The sequence below is a fragment of the Epinephelus lanceolatus genome, chromosome 21 (genome assembly GCF_041903045.1).
Source record: "Epinephelus lanceolatus isolate andai-2023 chromosome 21, ASM4190304v1, whole genome shotgun sequence".
Lineage (NCBI taxonomy): Eukaryota > Metazoa > Chordata > Actinopteri > Perciformes > Serranidae > Epinephelus > Epinephelus lanceolatus.
In genome coordinates, this window is record NC_135754.1 from 28,028,479 (window position 1) to 28,047,283 (window position 18,805).

Here is an 18,805-nt window from a genome sequence, read left to right on the forward strand (position 1 = left end):
TAGCTTGCTGTTGCTGCTGCTGCTGCTACTTGTGTCCATGTTCACCCACACCCGTTCACACTGGAACACAACACTGTGAAATTTCGCACCGCGCCTGTGTGTATGGTTTAAACGCGGAAAAGCGCTGTGCGAATATTCCGCAAATCCGTCCCGCATTTCTGCATCACGGCAGTGAGAATGAACCTTTAGAGCCAGTATTGTTTTGTCCGCTCTGGGCTACTGTAGAAATATGGAGTAGTCAACTAGCCTAAATTAAAATTTTCGTTTAGTCGACAAGGAAATTAGTTGCCAGGAACATCCCTAGTTGATACTACTACTATGATAAACTTTTATTTATGACTTCAGTTTGATGGGTTTCTTTTATAACTTTGAATGCTTTGGACAGTAACTCTCATATGTAGATTTAGGGGGGCAGAAACTTCCCTGTAGCTTTAAAAGACACATTTGTTAAACTCACATTGAATCAAACGACTTCCTGTAATGTGAGACGGTTGCAGGGAATCGACACCCCAGTCCACAGCCCTGCATGGAATTCGGCTATTTTCAGCTAATTGTTTTTCCCAGAACTGAGGTTTCTACTTTTTGTAGTTTCAGCAACAAAAGAGTCTGAGGGAGACATTCAGTGGGACGGACGGACAGAAAACGACCAGCACAAAGCCAAAAGAAACGAGTTAGAGGACTAGTTGAGAAGTGGTCTGCATGAGGCAGGCCTCTCTGTGTCCTTCTCTGTCTCTCCAGTGCATAATTAGAGGAAAGAGCTCTTAGTACATTCATTCAGCATGCTGAAAGATAATATTGACACAACACTGTCCCTTAGGCTTCGACTGCAGCACACACACTTACAGTACCCACATACAGTTGCAAGTCTACACACACACACACACACACACACACACACACACAAAACCAATATGTATGGCAACCTTAGCAATACGAGGCTGCACAGTGTGTGTGTGTGTGTGTGTGTGTTAAGGAGAGAGTGATAGGTGGAGGAAAGAGGGGGCGGAGGATGACAGACTGCATGCTGACGCTAGTGTATGCGTTCTACCTTTCTCCCCCTCTCCGTTTCCCCTCCTCTCTCCTCGCTGTAGTTTATTTGGTCGTGATGAATCGGCTCCCTGCACGGCACTGCAGCAGCCACAAGGAGGGCACACTCTCTCCATGCCCATCTCTCTTCATCAGTATCTATCTATCCATCTCTTTTCTCCCCCTCTAAACACATCCCTTTATCTCCCTCTCCGCTCCTCTCCCATTTGTATCATTTGTTTTTCTCTCACTGCCCTTTTAACTTCTCTTGTTCTATCTGCAGGAGCATCTCCGAAAAAAAACGAAACTACAGTTTAACTAACAAACTAAGTGACGGAAAAACACATAGAGTAAAAATTGTTTTCAGGACGTCGGCATCTTCCTGCTGGTCACTGTCGTTGTAATTTGAATCACAGACAAATCTAACCAATAATAATAATAAAATTTTGATCTCATGTTTGTTTTCATATCAAAGTCCTTAAGATTTTCATGAAATCAAACCCCATTTCTGATACGATTTATGGACTAATTTTGTGTGGACGTCACAGTTACGTCACAGCAGTTGCCCGTGCACACCGGTGGCAGAAAAACAGCCGACATCGGAGACAAACAGTTGACATACCCAGAATAAAAATGTCTTCTTGTGCCGTTGGATGTCAGAACAGGAATACAGAATAAGATAACCTTATTTTTTTGGAAAACTGTCACAGAGGACGACGTAGTAGAAAATAAAGTTTTGTTTCCTGTACGTTATAATCTCAATATTAAGGCTATAATGGCTGCTGGACGCTCCGTAGAGGAGTGTGTGTTTGGCTCTAATGAACAGAATTACAGACATGGTGAAAGACAATTCATCGTAACGAACTGTAAAAACTCACATTTGTCAAGCATGGATTTGGCTCATTGTCCTTGGTTAAGACTTGTTGAGACGTCCCCATGTTATGTAATTTAACGTGAAAGTTACAGACAACTTTTTAACTAGCTAGCTAACGCTGTCTGTTTATTAACACCTTCATTGTAACAGAATATAGTAACTTTCACGACTGCTCATTTAAAAAAGACACCACAAGAAATGTTTAGATTTATAAACAGACGCTGGATTATCGTTTGTTTCTGGCTGTCGGCAATCAGCGATAGGTAGCGCACTAGCTACGTTAGCTACATCGCTAATGTCAGCTAGCTTTTCCCTTTCCCTGTCTGATGATGCAGATGAACTGATCTAAACACACATTTTGGGCTTTCTTGGGGTGGCTTTTCTAAAGTGAGCAGTGGTGAAAGTTCATATACTTTGTTATAATCAGGGTGTTAATAAGCGGACAGCATTAGCTAGCTAGCACGTTGATAAGTTTTGCTTCCACATTAAACTATGTTATATGGGGATGTCTCCACAACTATTAATCAAGGACTATATGCCAAATCCATGCTTGACAATTCTTATGATGATTTATCTTTCACGGCGTAAATAATTAAGTAATTAAAATAAGCCGAACAGACACTTTTCAACTTTAAAAGGGACACAGTTTTAAAGTTCTACTTCCTGATATTTTGCAGTAATAACCCACTGTATCAGTGTTTTAACTAGCATGTCTTTGAGTGACTGAACTGTTTTCAGGGCTGTAATGCAACGTTCACACTGGACGTGGAAACCCTGCAAAGCCTGCTGACTTTCCGTGGAGCACCGCGATCTGCAGCAACATTTTCTTTGTCTTGTCTATTTTTTTCCAAGCGCAGCAAATATCTGACAAGCACACTAACAATCTATTCTAACATTATAAAGGATAGGTTGAACGGGATATAGATCTGATTATAATAAATAAAAAACTTTGCATCCAGTGCTTCCACATATTTGTTAGTCTCTAAACAGAGAACAAGAGACACAAGCAGACACACAAAATGGCACGGAGAACTGCGCTCTTTGTCAGCGGCGTAAGGTTACAGCGGGCCCCAGTGCACGCTATTGTGCACATAATAGGCTCGTTCGAGATGAACTACGCCTCGCCTGGAAAGTGGACGAGAGCAGGAGGCTGCAGCAGGGGGCGGTGACAAAAAGCTGCAGTGAAGTCGGACAGTTTTCCAGCAGCCTTCAGTCCGTACAGGAAGTCACAGAGCAACTGCAGCACCTGGCTCTAAAAACTGCAGCCGCCTTGCCCTTGCGATATTATCGCCTGTGTTGGGCTTACTTTGATTTTGTCAGGAGGAAAGAAGACAAGAACACTGTTGCTGCAGGTAGTCGGACTAAAACTCTTTCCACTGCAAAAAACATGTCCTCAAACCTCCGCTCTGAAACACCTCGGCTACTACGACCGACAGCACAACAACATGAAGCTCCAGGAAATACACCCCACCAAAGGTGAGCCGTCTGCAGCCACAGAGGTCGTCTATAGCACTACACTGGCTAAACAACCCAAACTGGATTTTATTTGTGGACAGCTGCAGCTACAAAGAAGTGACGAAGCTTGTGGGTGGATATGTGGTGGACAAAATGTTGTTCCATGAGTGTCTCTCTGTCTTTTGGGCAGAGCTTTGGGAAAATACCAGTCACAGGCAACAGAAAGGCCCCAGGTAAATAGAAGCTATCTAGCATTGGCTACACTTAACGGCAATTACCCTGACATTCACGCAGACGCACACATCTCAAAATTGAGGAGATCCGCAACTACCAATTTTATGCAGTGTAACGGAAAAGTAATATAACGAGTAGTGTCAAATGGCGGGTGACTGCCGACGTGTGGCTGCACGACAGTTGACACATTGGAGCACTTCACTTCCAGTGTGAACATGGCGCAAGACTCCCCGAGAAAGTAAAACCCAACAAACATGCAGATTCAGTTTTGTTCATTTGTGTGACTGATTAGTAAAGTCTTCACATTTCGTGTCCCATAATGCGTGATAAACATTGCAGGGTTTAATCCTTTCAGATTAAAAGCATGAGAAGAATCTGAGACACAGTCGAAAACATTACTGCTGTCACAGTGAGGTGCAGTATCTGGCAGATTACTACATGTACATCATCTGATCAGCATCAGATGGCTCAATCACATTCAAACCAGCCACCAGTTGTATTCAATTAGCACAATAAAGGCATCTATCTGCTCTAACGAGCTCTCATTCTCAGTCATAATCTGCTCTACCTGCCTCACACTGCTGTTACGGGCTGTGACGGTTCATTTCTGCCCTCCCCGACCTCCTCCTGCTCCTCCTGTTCCAGTCTCCTATTACCACACCAGGCGATGGCATCTATTTTCCTGTGCATTTTGTGGATCACATGATGCTGCTGCCATGGCGACAATCAGTTTCGTAATTTTTCTGCACTTTTAGCCTCTGTTCTGCCTGCCAGCCGCTGGGTTTTCACAGCAGACATGGCGGGGAAAGCACAGGTGTTGCTAATGACATTTAAGTGTCCTGGTAAGCCATGACAGTGAGACAGTGGCCAGCATGGACAACACCACGACCTGCAAACTGACTTTTGTTATTTTGTTATTCTTGGCATTCCTTTGGCTGTAGTGCATCCCTGTCTCCTAGAATTTACGTTTCTATACTAAAACAATTGGTTTCCCAGTAATGCTGTGATGGTGAACGCAATCGCTGCCGAGATTATGTTCAGAGGGAATCTGATGTACCACGCTTAAGAAGAGGGGCAGCTGGGGTGGATGGCAGGCGTTCACAGTGCAGGGCTTTGACATCGGAGTTCTGGGTGTACTTACAGTGGCCTTTGGCTTCTGTTAATGACGCACAAGGCACCTTACAGCATCTGTGTGAGACGCTCCAGGCTATCTTCAACCGTCTGTGTGAGACGCTCCAGGCTATCTTCAACTGTCTGTGTTAATAATGTAGCAGAAAGAGCAAGAAAGTCCAAGTAGGGTGGGTGACATACACCGGACTTTTACCCTGGAAAACACTGTTTGTGTCCCATATAAACCCAAAATTCAACTTCAGTTTTTTTCAATTACAAAATGTAGTTACTGTCAAATGTCACATGACACAGTCTTCAAGTGACATAGTCGTTAAGTTACTGAAACATTAATAGCTATTTTAACGCAAACCGTGATCATTTTTCTAACCCTTACCTGAAATTTTGTTGTAGTAGTTTAGGCGGTGAAACCTACATTTCCTGTGAAGACGGAAGTTTATTTTAAAAGACGCTGTAGCATGTAACAAATGGACCCTGACATAGAAACTGACAAGTCCAAACCTGTTGCTAGAGGGGTACCTAGAGCGTCGCAAGGTGCTTTCAGACCTAGAGTTGTCTTGCTTTGGTCTGAATCAGGGACTAATTTTGTTGCAAAGTATATTGAGAGTTGGTTCGTGTTCTCACGGCAGCATTTACAAACGGACCAGATCAAATGCCTAGTGTGAGAAAGCTGCTCTTGATTGGTCAGAATTTCAATGTGGGAAAAATCCAGGAAGAAGAGTACACTTGCAAGATAAATGTGATACTTTCTAATGTCACAATGGAGGGACAACTACGCAGGTTGATTTTAGCGCTGCTCATCGTGGACTATATTGCTGTCATTGTTCATTTTAGTCAAACCATACAGTTTGAAAACGAGGCGCGGCTCCAACTAGAAAACAATGTTTTGATGCATTGGGTGTGCTGAATGTGCATATTAAGGCAGTACAGGAGGAGGTGCACATTAATAATCCTCCAGGACTGTAACATGCTCATGTTTAACCCAAACAATGTGTCATGTGACTGCAGTTGGTTCACATCCAGGTCACCACAAACGAACCGCACCAGAGTTCGTTTGTAACCGGACTGAGACCACCTCTTCAAGAAGGTCTCGGTCCGGTTGTTTTGGTGCGGACCTGAGTGTGATTGCTGTGTTCACACCTGCCCAAACGAACCGCACTCAGGGGGCAAACAAACTTGAATTTGATTGAAGCGAACCAAACAGGGCAGGTGTGAAGGCACCCATGGGTCCACACGTAGGGTCACTGACCACGTTGACGTATCAACAACTTGTGAGTGAGAATGTGTTGGACTAGGTTTAGGCAACAAAAGCGCTTTAAATTGGGTTAAGAAGAAAACACTTTGTGTCTTGTGCTTGAAGTCACTGCAGAGTTTTTCTTTCCTAAACCAGAACCATGATATTTGCCTAACCTTTACAAAGTGTTGCGGTGTCTAAATATAATTATATTAAAAAAACATACTGCTGTTGTCACTTGGAGTGGATACTGTATCGCAAGATCGGATAATTTGGTGGAAAACAAATGAAATACATTGTCAGTGAACATTTTACTGACCTCTGTCAACAGAAACTTAATGCATTCTGCGTTACGCTTCTTTCAAAACATAGTCGCTTTTTCAGATTAGTACGGTAGGAGACCGTTTGGGTTGCAGTGGAGCCCTACAGCTGGAAACAAGCAAAAGCCAAACAGCCCAAAACATCAGAAATTATAAGAAGTATTCCTGCGTTGAGTCGTGGAGCCACGTTTCTGACTGACAAACATCACAGTTTCATTTATAGTATCTGAGATCCTGCATGTGTCATACTGACGTTATCTTGAGGTCTCTTTTGCTCTGTCAAATAATCGCGACAGCAACGTATTTCTCGACGGTTTTCCTCACTGCAGGAGATCGTAGCTTTGTATGTGGTGTGAGTTTGTAGCATCCTGGGACTCTCTGGTAAACTCAGTAACACTTCATCCGTACAAAAGCATGTGCCAAAAGAAAACTGACAGCAAACGTATACGGCTGTTACACTTTCCTTCCATGAAGTTAAGATTATAAAACAAAACACTCCCGGGAAATTTAGTTGAAATGAAATGAAGCCAATGAATGAATGAAATGAATCTTATATTTACTGTGAGGTGCCAAAAAGAATTCCTGCTGATTTCCACGCTGATTTTTCATTAAGTCTTTCTTCTCCACTGCTGCATCTCACACACACACATGAACACACACACACATGTGACACCGCTGGATGAGTGAACCCATGTGTTTCTGCTTCAGCACAGCCTATAACTCCTTCAGCTATTTTTTTTTTTTTTTTACCCGTGTTTACACAGTGAAAAGTTGCTGAGCGCGTACACACACTTGACCTCACAGCACCTTCCTTCGCTCTCATTAAATTTCACACATCCACACAAAACAACAACCACTGCTGCTGCTGCTGCTGCTGCTGCTGCTGCTGCCACCCAGCAGCTCCACTGCAGCAGCAGGGGGTTAACTGCCTTGCCCAAGGGGCCTTTAGAGGCCTGAAAGTAGCAGCAAGTGTTTCACTTAATATAAATAAGTACATTTAAGGAGAAAACAGCAGCAGATTCACTGAGTTTGTTGATAAAGTTTTAAGTGAAAATTAAAATCAGTTTATTCTTCCAGCTTCTCAAATGTGAGGATTTGCTGCTTTTTTTGTGCATGTGTGTCATTTTATAAGAAATATCTTTGGGTTTTGGACTGTCGGCCGGACAAATCATCCAAATACTCGTTGTAGCCATACTAACAAGAACGCGGGTGTGTCCTAAACCTGAACTTTGACCTCTCAAACTTCACCAACACACACACACGCTCAGTTAAATCTATCAGGCTAACACAGGGAAACATGAACACACACACACATAGAAATACACTGCAAAACAGCCGACAAGCATCTCACTACTTTAACATCCAGTTTATCCTCACTCGTCTGTGTCCTGTTAAACACCCTCTGTCCTCTGTGTGCGTGCATGCGTGTGTACATGTGTGCGCGTCCTTGAAATGGCCCACTTCTCTCCCTGTTGCAGCTTCACGTGCCTTTGTTGGGGCTTTTTTTTTTCTTCCTATTTTCACAAATAAACCTGATGTCCTTCACTTTGTCTTTTCATCTCTCTCTCTTCCTCTTTGTTTTGCCCCTACCTTATCAGACTCTTTAGTTCCACTCCTCTGCCCGGCAGTATCCCCTTTAGTCTTCTCCTCGGTCTTTTCATACTGTATACTCCTCATCCCTCTTTCTTCTCTTCTCCTCCTTCAGCAACTTTTCTTCGTCTCCTCGTCTACCCCTCTGCTCTCCTCAACTCTCCCTAAGCTTCTGCTCCATCGTCACCCGCCCTCCTCAGCTTCCTCCAATCTCTCTCTCTCTCCCTCAAGCCAGTAGTCAAGAGGCATTTATGTGTGTGTGTGTGTGTGTGTGTGTGTGTGTGTGTGTATAGAAGGTAAGTTTGTGCCAGCTGGAAGTCTTGGGAGGAGGGAAGAGAGTTGTGTGTGTAAAGAGAGAGAGGAGATGGAGATGCAGCAGCAGCAGCAGCAGCGGCAGCAGCAGCGCAGTGTAAGCGTCTCTACACACAGACTGGATGTCCACACTGAAGCCAGACTGGCAGCGGTGCCAAAACCCACCGAAACACGCAAACACCCGTTAATATGGCCCTAATCTCATCCCTGTCGTGCTTAAATATCAATTTACTGCAGTGTGAGGGGGGAAGGGGGGCGAATGCGAACTGCTGGTGCATGAGAGAGAGTGTGTGTGTGTTAGCATTGTGCAGTTAGAGCAAGTTATAATGTATGCCTTATTAGAAAGGGGTTTTTGTCAATAAAGATAAAATTCAAACTGTTTAAATCTTCTCAGTATGTTAGTCTGAAGTATCTGATATTAACATGCGTTCCGGTGATCCGAACACAAGTGGACGGCTGAGACACATTGCCGTCCACACCTGTGTCTGTAATGCGTGTCCAGGTAACCACTTGTGTCCAGATTTTGTCACTGCTTTGTCACATAAGCCCCGTTTCCACCAAGCAGTACAGTACGGTACAGTTCAGTTCTTTTTTTCTGTTTCCACTGTGAAAAGTTGTGGATGGTACTAATAGAACCGTTCTGTACCGTCCCCATTTTTGGTCCCCCCTCTGTTGGGGTACCTAGCGCACAGATCTGGTACTAAAATGAAAGGATGTTTTGCTGCCTCTTGCAGCAGCTGGACTCGGAGAAAAAGCATCGCAGAGCATTGTTCCTGTGGGCTTCAGCAACACTAAACCCCTGAGCTTGCCTGAGAAGGACTAAATGCACAAACCTGCTATTTTTAAATATCCCATGGAGAGAGACTCTCACTGCAGCCTGTTTTCCAAAGTGTGGGATCATTTTGAGAAGGTGAAGGACGAACCCAAGGTGATATGTAAACTCATCTTCATTGGTCGACTACAAACATGACGTATCATGTGAAACATGGAAGTAGCTACATGCCCATTAGCCCACAGCGTCATTAACAGGTGGCTCGCTCAGTGTGTGACATGCACTTGTAGATGAAATATAGGCCTATATTAATGAAGGTTCATTAGTACAGTTTTGTATTTCTCTGTAATGTAGCACAGTGTTAACAATGTTACTGATACTATTCTTTCTCACACCTTCAACTCAAACCATTGTGTTGCCCCGCCCAAAATATATGATTTAATCATTAAATTAATATTGTAAACATGCAGGCGACTAGACGACTAATGGCCCTAAATGATGACTATTGGTTGACTAGGAAAATTCTTAGTGGGGGCAGTTTCTTTTCCCAAGTGGCGCTGTGCTAACTGTTGGAGGTCCTGTGTAGATGCTTTTGAAACTCAGAGACTTGTTCCCCAAGCTGTTGCCCTGGGATGCATTTAGATCCAAAGTCTGCAAAGTCCACGCTCTCACTAGCTGCTCACTTGCATGCTTGCTTGTCACGTTTGGTCGTGTCCATACAGCTAGAGATATCACTGTCAGCAGAATTCAACCTGTCTCCTCCGACAGACGGTCATGTAACAATTTTTCCAACTTGTCGTAAAATGTTTACGTTATAGAGCGCCAGGCTGCAGTCACCAAAACAACCACCACATCCTGCATTGATGGCGTGTTTTCCTGTTCCTGTTGTCGGGGATGTCTCGGCAAGTATTAGCGTTTACACTACAAGAGACACGTGGACAAATGTGTCTCAAACTACCTCAGCAAGTGGTTTGACTGATCCAATAACAATACACCTTTGTGGTTGTTTACATTTATATTTAGCGCTGTCCACCTGTGATCTTATCACCTGAGATGTATGTTGACACAGGGGTGTAAACAGGCTCAGAGACACAGCTCCTGTGTCATGAATGAAGCAAAATAATTCTGAAATTGTGCGCTGCACTCTGGTACGCTGGATTGAAATTAAGCAAATCTAAAAGATCACAATGCAGAACTTCAGCTTTAATATAAGAATGTCCACACCCTCGTCAGATAACAAGTCTAGGAAGTATGTCCCTTTTTAAAATCACATCTGTTCAGTTTTAGCGGTTAGAAAGTAAGTGGACAAGTTAAAGTGACATAAAATCAAATTAAGTCATGATATTTAATATTTCAGTGACTGACTGTTTTGATGTTCTGCAGCCCTGCACTGCAGCAGCCCGCACTTCTTCTTCTTTCTGGTCTTCAGCGATTTTAGTTTGCACTCACTAAACAGTCCAAAAGGCTCCAAACACTGTAGTTTTGACATTTTTTATTGTGAAGATTGGTTTGGTTGAGGCCAGTAAGGACCGCCACATGGTCCTAAAACTCTCCATGACAAACATGTTGCTGCCCTGTTGACTTGCGTGTTGTGTGTGTTTATCCGACTGACCTGCAGAGCGCTGTTGAGGAAGCAGCTGTTCTGTCCCGGCTCGTTGCTCAGGCCTTTGCTGGGTGCAATAGAGGTCATGGTTCTCGGGGTCACCAGCCCCTGCACCCCGCCTACTGCTCCGCCACCCGACGCAAAGTAGTTCCTCTTCCACGACATCACTGCCTGGACGCCCCCGTTTCCACGGCAAGGCGGGGAAGGGGCGGGGCAGCTGACCAAGCGACGGCCTCTATGTCACTCCCATGAGAGAGAACGAGGGAGAATGAGAGAAAAGAGGAGGAGGAGGAAATGGAGGGATGAGGAGGAGGAGGAGGAGGAGGAGGGAGGCGGCAGCCGTAGATCGAGGAGATGCGGTGTGTCCTGGATGGGGATTTGGCACCCATACAACCCTCCCCCTCTCCAGTCGTGTTTTTACTTTAAAATCTGTCCACTTGCTGGGGCCAGCGGTTGGCTTTTTCTTTTTTTAGCTCCTTGGATTTATCAGTTTGTGTTTGAGGACATGAGAGCGTGTCCAAAGCGTCTTTTGGCAGATTCTGTCGGATAAATGTTGATTAGGCAGCGCTGCTGCTCCCATGTGGGGACCCCTTTAATGCTTTCTTCTCCTCTTTCACTTTGCCTGTAAAACACAAAGAGCAACCTGTTAAGAAACCTCACACATAAAAGCTCGCAAGAACACACACACACACACACACACAAAATGTTTTTGAGCTGTTAACTGCATAAAGGGAATGGGAATGTGTTGGCTATTTTTGGAGGATATGGGTGAGAGTGTAATGCACTGAAGGTGTCGAAAAGACCTGCTGAACTAACACATAACAGGACTCAATGAATACGATTCAATAGACAAAACGTAGTGTATAGTACAGTCAGACAAAAAGGTAGGCTAACATGATGGGTTTCATTTTACTGGATTGGTTAGCCGATGTTTTTTTTAGCATTTTGTTAGTATAACAGTAGCTTATCTTTGTCTGGATAATTGTGTAGTTAGCATCTGGCTTGTAAATTTGAAGGTCTGTTTGAAGGACATTTTAGGTTAGCGTCGTCTATGGGATTTTTTCACTGGATTTTGGACTATAGCAGAAAATCAGTTCCATGGCGAACAAAAGTTTATGATACTTACACGTTTTGTTCAGCAAGACAATTTTAAAAAATGAACACCACTTTTAATCACATTTAGACGCCTAAATGCGATCACCAGAGGTTAAAAGCTAACGTTAGGCTATAAGCAAACTACACCACAGTCACATGAGTTAACAACCCTACCACAACGAGGCTGTGAAGCAGTGTTTGCCGTAATGACGCTCTGTAGTCTCATTTAGCCACTTGTTAGCAACTGCCCTTTTTAAGACACACAAAAGCTTCATTTAGTTACGTATTTTATGTTGTTAAACAAAACTAAAAGTCTCTTAAGCTTGTGTTAGTTTTAGGACTCATTTCTGGGGCAGTCTATGGGTGGCAAGCTATCCAAGTCCGTTAACCTTTCCATATCTCCTAGCGTCATTCGTAAAGATCAAAATTAGGGATGCATGATATTATCGGCACATCATCGGTATCAGCTGCTACTGGCTTTAAAATGAAATAGTACTGGAATCGGCCAATATTGCAATTTCTGTCATCGTCTCGTTTTCGTCACTAAACAAAAATTTTCATCACAGTGTCCGTCAATGAAGTTAACACTGGGCGGGACTTTAATATGCTCTCTATATTGTTAGCTAGCTAACTAGGGGGGGTTCTGACCTTGCCTAGCTCAAAATGTTGTTACTTTTTAAATGTGTTTGGTAGACAGGGATGTTGTTACTTGAATATTCCCTTAATTGTCTTTCAGGGTTAAATCAAACTATCTTTTGACCTGCATTAATCAGTAACTCCTTCTTTCAATGTGGCAAAATCACACAGCATTAACACCCGGCGCTGCAGCTTTGTGTTGCCTTTTAGCCTTTTTAGCGCTTTGTTTTTCATCTAATTGTGCATTTTCTGTACAGTTTAGTCTAATTTTTCAAACCTCACAACAAACTGATAGACCCAGTATACACTAACTGCCAGCATCTAACAGTACACAGACAGTTAGCAGTTAGCTCACGAAGCTAGTTGAACATTTAGCAGCTAACATTAAACAAGCAGAAATGTGGTGGAGAGCAAAACAAAGCATAAAGACAGTAAATATTGGACTTACATTTGTTAGTTGGACAGAAACACAACACCAAAGCAACGCTAGAATTGCTCTATGATTGATATCTAAGCAGGCAACTGTTTGCTAACATGTTAGCCATGACGTTTACTAAAGCTAAGGAAGTGGCTGTGTGTTTGTTAGCTTGTTCTGATGCTCCTCTGTCCCATAGTGGCCACAAACACATTGATCTAAACTTATCATTTCATTTGTTTTCACACCATGATCCACGGAAACCATCACATGAACACAGTGTAACTCTGCATCAATGCTACGACACAGGCAGCGCTTAGAGAAATCTGTTATGTCATTTTATAATCGGTACTTAGGGACTTTATTTGGAGCTTATACTGGTTCAAGCGTCGCTGTGCACAGCTTCCGAATGTGTGTGTGTGTGTGTGTGTGTGTGACAGAGAGAAAAAGAGGCAGTTTGTGTGTGTTTGTCACCCTACAGTAAGTGTGCATGGGTGTGTGTACATGAAGTTGCATAACACCACAGGGCAGTAGCTAACAGATCCGCAGTGCCCCCCCCCCCCCCCCCCCCCCCCCCCCTTTCCCTATAGCTTCCCCACTTTTGGCAAGGATCCCTCGCCTGGTTGCCGGGGTTGCGTTGCCGCCACAGCACCCCCCTTGGCTAAAGGCCAGAGGGCACAGGGATGCTGCGGTGAGCAGGCGAGCAGCGTGGGCTGTCGCTATGGTGATGGCCACATGGGATTGGGGTGGCGAGGTGGAGCGATGAGGGGGTGGCATGGAGGTAGGGGCAATGTCGTGACGAGGATGGCGATTAAAACGTATCAGAGCGAATATGGAAGGAAACATTATACAACTGTTAGACGGCAACAACGTCAGTTCATGTACTTGTCACGCTGTCGTACTGCCTACTGACAAATTCACACACTATCTATCTATCTATCTATCTATGTGAAAAGCACATTAATTCACATACGACATGTTCATCCATAAACAAACAAATCCAAATTGCCAGAGGATTTATAAAGGGATTCGGCCGGCATGCCCCTGTGTGCCATTTTTCCTCTACAGCACAGCATCCTGAGCTTCTGTCTCAGCATACAGCGTGTGTGCGAGTGTGTGTATCTCCCGCTGAGCCTGTGTGGAGTGTGTGATCACACATCCTCTCTCCGACTACACCCTACAGCCACACACAACCGAGATCACTCTGGCAAGCCCTCGCACAAGCGCTGTTTATGTGGCCTGTGTGTGTGTGTGTGTTTGTCCCCACATCTTCGGCTAGTTACCATGGAAATAGGCCAAGCAGCAGGCACGCGGGGGGAAAAGCCGAACCATGTGATTTAAGTGAGAGACACACTGTGCTGCACTGGTTGAGAAAACACATACAGACACAAACACATACTGAGACACACACACACAGGGCTGGCTAGTGATGATGATGTGTATTGATGGTGGAGAGTTCCTGGAAGCCAGAGTGAGTCAAGGCACAAGTCAATCAAACTCCCTGACCCAGCACTGGCAGGCATAAGGAAACCGGGACCTGTGGTCGCAGCCCAGACAGTGACCACACATGGAAGACATTTTCCACGTAAGATGTTGAGGTGAACACACTGGTTGGACATCCAGATACAGACACCGCACGCACTCTGAGGCTTCATCTTCCAAGCTTGTGGAAATCAGTCCCAGTTTAAGCATTGGGGAAAGAGGTCCTGACCTCTTCAAGGGTCAGGATGTGGATCTGGGATCAGGTGTTAAATCAGGACCAAGTTAAGAGCTGTGGTCAAATAATCAAAAAAATACATCCTTTTATTTCCCTAAATACTTTTCCTTGACCTGGAAAATATCATGAGCAGATACTTCCATGCGAGAAATTCCGACACACTCTTAAGGGGGCTTTATACTGTGCGGCAGACCCAACGCACGTCGCCTACACCGATGTGAGCATTTATACACATTAAACACACATTAAACATGGCTTAATAGAGATAATTTCAAACACAAGTACACAAATCAGCTTCACTATAACTCGCAGCATTCACAGACAAACACTTGTCTTTATCTGGACACATTTTCCCCACAAATACAACATGCTAACGTTATTAGCACAAGCCTATGGAATTTTACATTGTATAAATTAGCCTAGCAGCTAGCGGACTTCTCTCTTCTCATATGAAGCCAGGGACAACAGCAACATTTAACAAAGGTAACGTTACAAATTTCAGCTCCATTACAACTCACAAGGTTCACCGACAAAACAACTGTCTTATACTAAACACGTTTTCCAAACAAATACAACATGCTAACGTTATTAGCACAAGCCTATGGCATTTTACATTGTATAAATTAGCCTAGTGACGAGCAGAGATTTCCTCTGCTCATATGAAGCCAGGATAAATCACACACAAGACTTATAATACTATTTTTGTGGAGGCTTTATTGTCTTCACAATTTATTGTTTCTTATCTGTGAAATTAAAGTAAATAAAAGCTTTGTTTCCACTGAGGGAAATGGTTTCAGCTTACAAAAATAGACAGGAGATCTGCGTCGCTGCAACATGTAGTTACATTTCTGGGAGGTGTACGCCAGGCTACGACGAAGGGTATGGCATACGTCGACGCAGAGCCTACATCATAGATCGATTTGATAAATTCCACCTTACAGTGATGTGTATTAATGGTCAGCCAAAACTTGCACCCATGTGAAATTCAGCCAACAGGCAGACTAGCTGCATCACAGTGTGTGACCACTATACACGACCACTTCACCCTGCCCCACCGGTCGCTTGTGGTTGCAGGTTGATTGGCTACCTCGATGTGAGCACTGTTAGAATTTTTCAAATTATTACACCCCCTTTGCACTGCAAGCTTGGTCTGCATCACAGGCAGAGTGCTTTTTTTGGGGGCAAATTTCTTGTCGCTTATAGTGGGCATGCACTGTCACACAGACTGACCTCCTCCCCCTGGACAACACATCTGACTCACTTTCTCTCCCTCTCTCTACAAGGCTACGAGCAACCTCTGCTGTTGCAGCACGTGCAGGCATGGACATAGATTAATGCTAAAAAAAAAAAAGCAGCAGAACCCAAAGGGACTAGTCCAAACAGCAGTGTGAGTGATGTCAACTTTTCCAATGTCAATCCTCAGGATCCTTCTAAACAGAACGGTAACATTACTATGGTGAAGCAGCAGTCCAGAGACACATTTCGGGCTAGCTGTATTAGAGTATATCTGTGGCTCAAACCTTTCTCTAAGCCCCGCCCCTTTGTGATGGTCCAACAAGCTGTCACAGTAAGCATGGAGCCCACACTGTAACTAGCTGCACTCCCTGAAGAAATATTATCATATTTTGGAAAAATGAAAGAGTGATTCCAGAGAGAAGCAGACAGAGGGGTCTACAGTCTGTGTTTGAAAGATATATCCAGGATGTCAAACTGACTCAGCAGCAACAACAGGTTAAAAAGACAAAGATAGTTAGAAGCTAAAGCCGAACTATAGGCTACAGTTCACAGTGTAAAAGTGAACCACCACATCACTGCTGATCGCCACACAAGACAATGAATATAAAGGGAAACTTTGCTGATATTGAACCAGCTGTGTGGCATCACAGTGTGTGCAGAAGAATGGTGTTTGGCTTCACCCCCGTGCTGCTGCCAGCACCTGGACCTCTGCCACCGGACGGGCAGGGCTCACCGGGGGAAGTCAAACAACATTCATGTGATGACACAGAGCTGGTTGAATATCAGCAAAGTTTCCCTGCTTCCCTTCACTGGTTCCTGTACAGCAGGGTCGGCCTTTGTTTCACTGTTATAATCATTAAAAAGCAAAAGCAGCATGTGTATACATTCAGTAGGCTATATCTTCAGTAGCTAGCTAGCTAACCCTACACTTTTCAGGGTTTGATTTTGGTTTTGGAACAGGGAAGAAACTTATATCTGTGTCCAACCTCTCCAGGTAAAGAGTATCATTAATACACAACGTGCCCCAGGCACAACATTTAGCTCCAAATCCACACAACCAGCCTGAAAATGAAAGAAATCTGAAACAACTGCATTAGAGTCAATGGAGCACAGCTGGACTCTGGTCTGAACCGGCCCCAATGCTACGTTATGATTGGCCAGTCTGCGTCCAGGGGTGGAACCAAGTCACCACTCAGGTGGCGTTTCTCATACAGCAGGGAAGAATAGTGCAAAGAAGAGGGAGCCACCAAAAGAAAGACGAAGGACACTGATGCAGCTCAAAGAGATGAAGACTAGAGAGGAGGAGCAAGAGACAAAAATAACGACTCTGTTATTGAAAATTTCAGGCACTGCTGAGGTCAAGGAAAGGACTTAAGAAAGACGATCTGATAATCTGACTGCATACAATTATGCCACAGCGGACGGTATTGACATGGGTCTGCCGTGGCTAAACTACAATGTTACGAAGATGGACTACTAAACGTGCACGTTAGATACCTCGCCTCCTGTATTCTTATCATGTTGTTTCATGCAAGCTTTGTAAATGTGGACAACCTAATGAAATATAAGGTTGTCCACTTAGATACTTCCAGGTCATTTCACTCAGTTAGGAACCTTGGTACGTTAAAAAAAAAAGAAGACATTTGACCACAGCTGAGGTTTGATTTAAAAGGTTGCTACACTCAAATTACAAAAAAGGACTTCTGTTTTAATTAGCTTTAGTGTTGAGAGATCCGTTCCCAATGTTTCTGCAGCCACTCCAGTACAATTACAGTTAAGTGAATTTTGTTTGTGGTGCTCACAGCATTGAAAACAGACATTTGAACAGAAGTATGTCTTTCCAGAAACGATGTCCGATGCATTATTCAAACCCACAGAACTTTATTTCACACTCCTCTTATGATCTTAAGGTTTCTAAATTTAACAAACACATCACACTGAATTACCTGGAGATGTACCGTATAGAATTATATTATGTAATGCTGCAGCCCTCATTAATGACACCTTAAAATTTAATACAGACTGACCAGGAAATAGAAGCAACCTGTGATGCTACGCATAAAAGTTGATTGATTTCTGTGTTGACTTAATGTTTTGAGGCTGTAGTTTGTGACGCCGCTGCTTTAGAAAGTTCCAGAGTGCAATTTATTGGAAACAGCACCGTCTTTGTTGTCATGTAAACTTGCAATATGCGGTTCCTCTTTTAGCACATGCGCATTACGGTTCCAGACACTAGGCATGGGCGAGAAAGTCGACCATCACAACAACAATAGCATTCCGTTTTCATGTTAACATGGCCATAGAAAGGAGGTGCGGTTTACCCTGTTGCTCGGTATGATGCATTCTTTTAACAGATGTGATTGGTTGTCAAAGACATGCCCTTTTGAGCTACTGCCGCCCTTGTCATTGTTGGTGTGCTCACTCTATCCTAGTATTCTATCCTAGTATTGGGATCATTTTATTGCGTTGGGTGTGAAATGTGTGCGTATCTCTAATGAGATCGACCACACATATTATCCCTGCACAATCTAATGTGTGGCATTTAATTCCCTTACTGCCATCCAGTGTTTGAAGAATATTTCTCCGACTTCTTTGTGTTTCCAAAACTCTAAACCTCTTAAAAGTCCTCCTCCCTGCTCCCAACAGTTTTTCACCTTAGGAGTTCCTTTAAGGTCTAAGATGCTCTGTGAATAACTTTTATCTCTACAAGGACCTAGCCTTAACTTTGAGGGAAAATCCTAAGAAATTTCTTAGATTTCTGTCACTGGGAGCAACTCTTCTCACGAGGAAGCTTTGTGAGTACAGCCCCAGGAGTTAGGTGTAAGGTGGGTTTAATGTTAAGTAGAATTTCAAAGAGACATTCAAATGTCTTTCTCAATTTGTATCTAAATGGATGTGGGTTTCAGTGTGACAGCGGATGATTACTTGTGGATCGATAACAGCCAGCCGGGGCACAGCTGGGAGCACTGGGGGCAGACGACTGTTTCATGGTTCCATCATACTGTCACCACTGCTGTTACTACACTCCACCTACCCGGTAATGTTCCTTTTCCTTCATATCTTCCCTTTCTCTCTGCCTTACCTCCTCAGATTTCCCCCCGTTCCTTGCGCTAGTTCTCGCACGGCTTTCTCACCAACAAACCCACTGTTTTCCACCT

General features: G+C 43.9%; 1 protein-coding gene across 5 annotated transcripts in view; it reads right to left on the reverse strand.

Moving 5' to 3' along the window:
- Nucleotides 1–18,805, reverse strand: part of usp54b (ubiquitin specific peptidase 54b) — a 99,918-nt gene that overhangs the window by 70,571 nt on the left and 10,542 nt on the right. For 4 of the 5 annotated variants that reach the window (XR_013488364.1, XR_013488365.1, XM_078163281.1 and 1 more), the window contains exon 2: nucleotides 10,558–11,170. Coding sequence is in view for 3 of the 5 variants with exons in the window: in XM_078163281.1 (XP_078019407.1) it covers nucleotides 10,558–10,713 (156 nt within the window). In the remaining 2 variants the exon portion in view is untranslated. Of the gene's footprint in view, nucleotides 1–7,861; nucleotides 8,063–10,557; nucleotides 11,171–18,805 lie in introns of those variants that run through there. The other variant, XM_078163284.1, reaches the window with a different exon arrangement.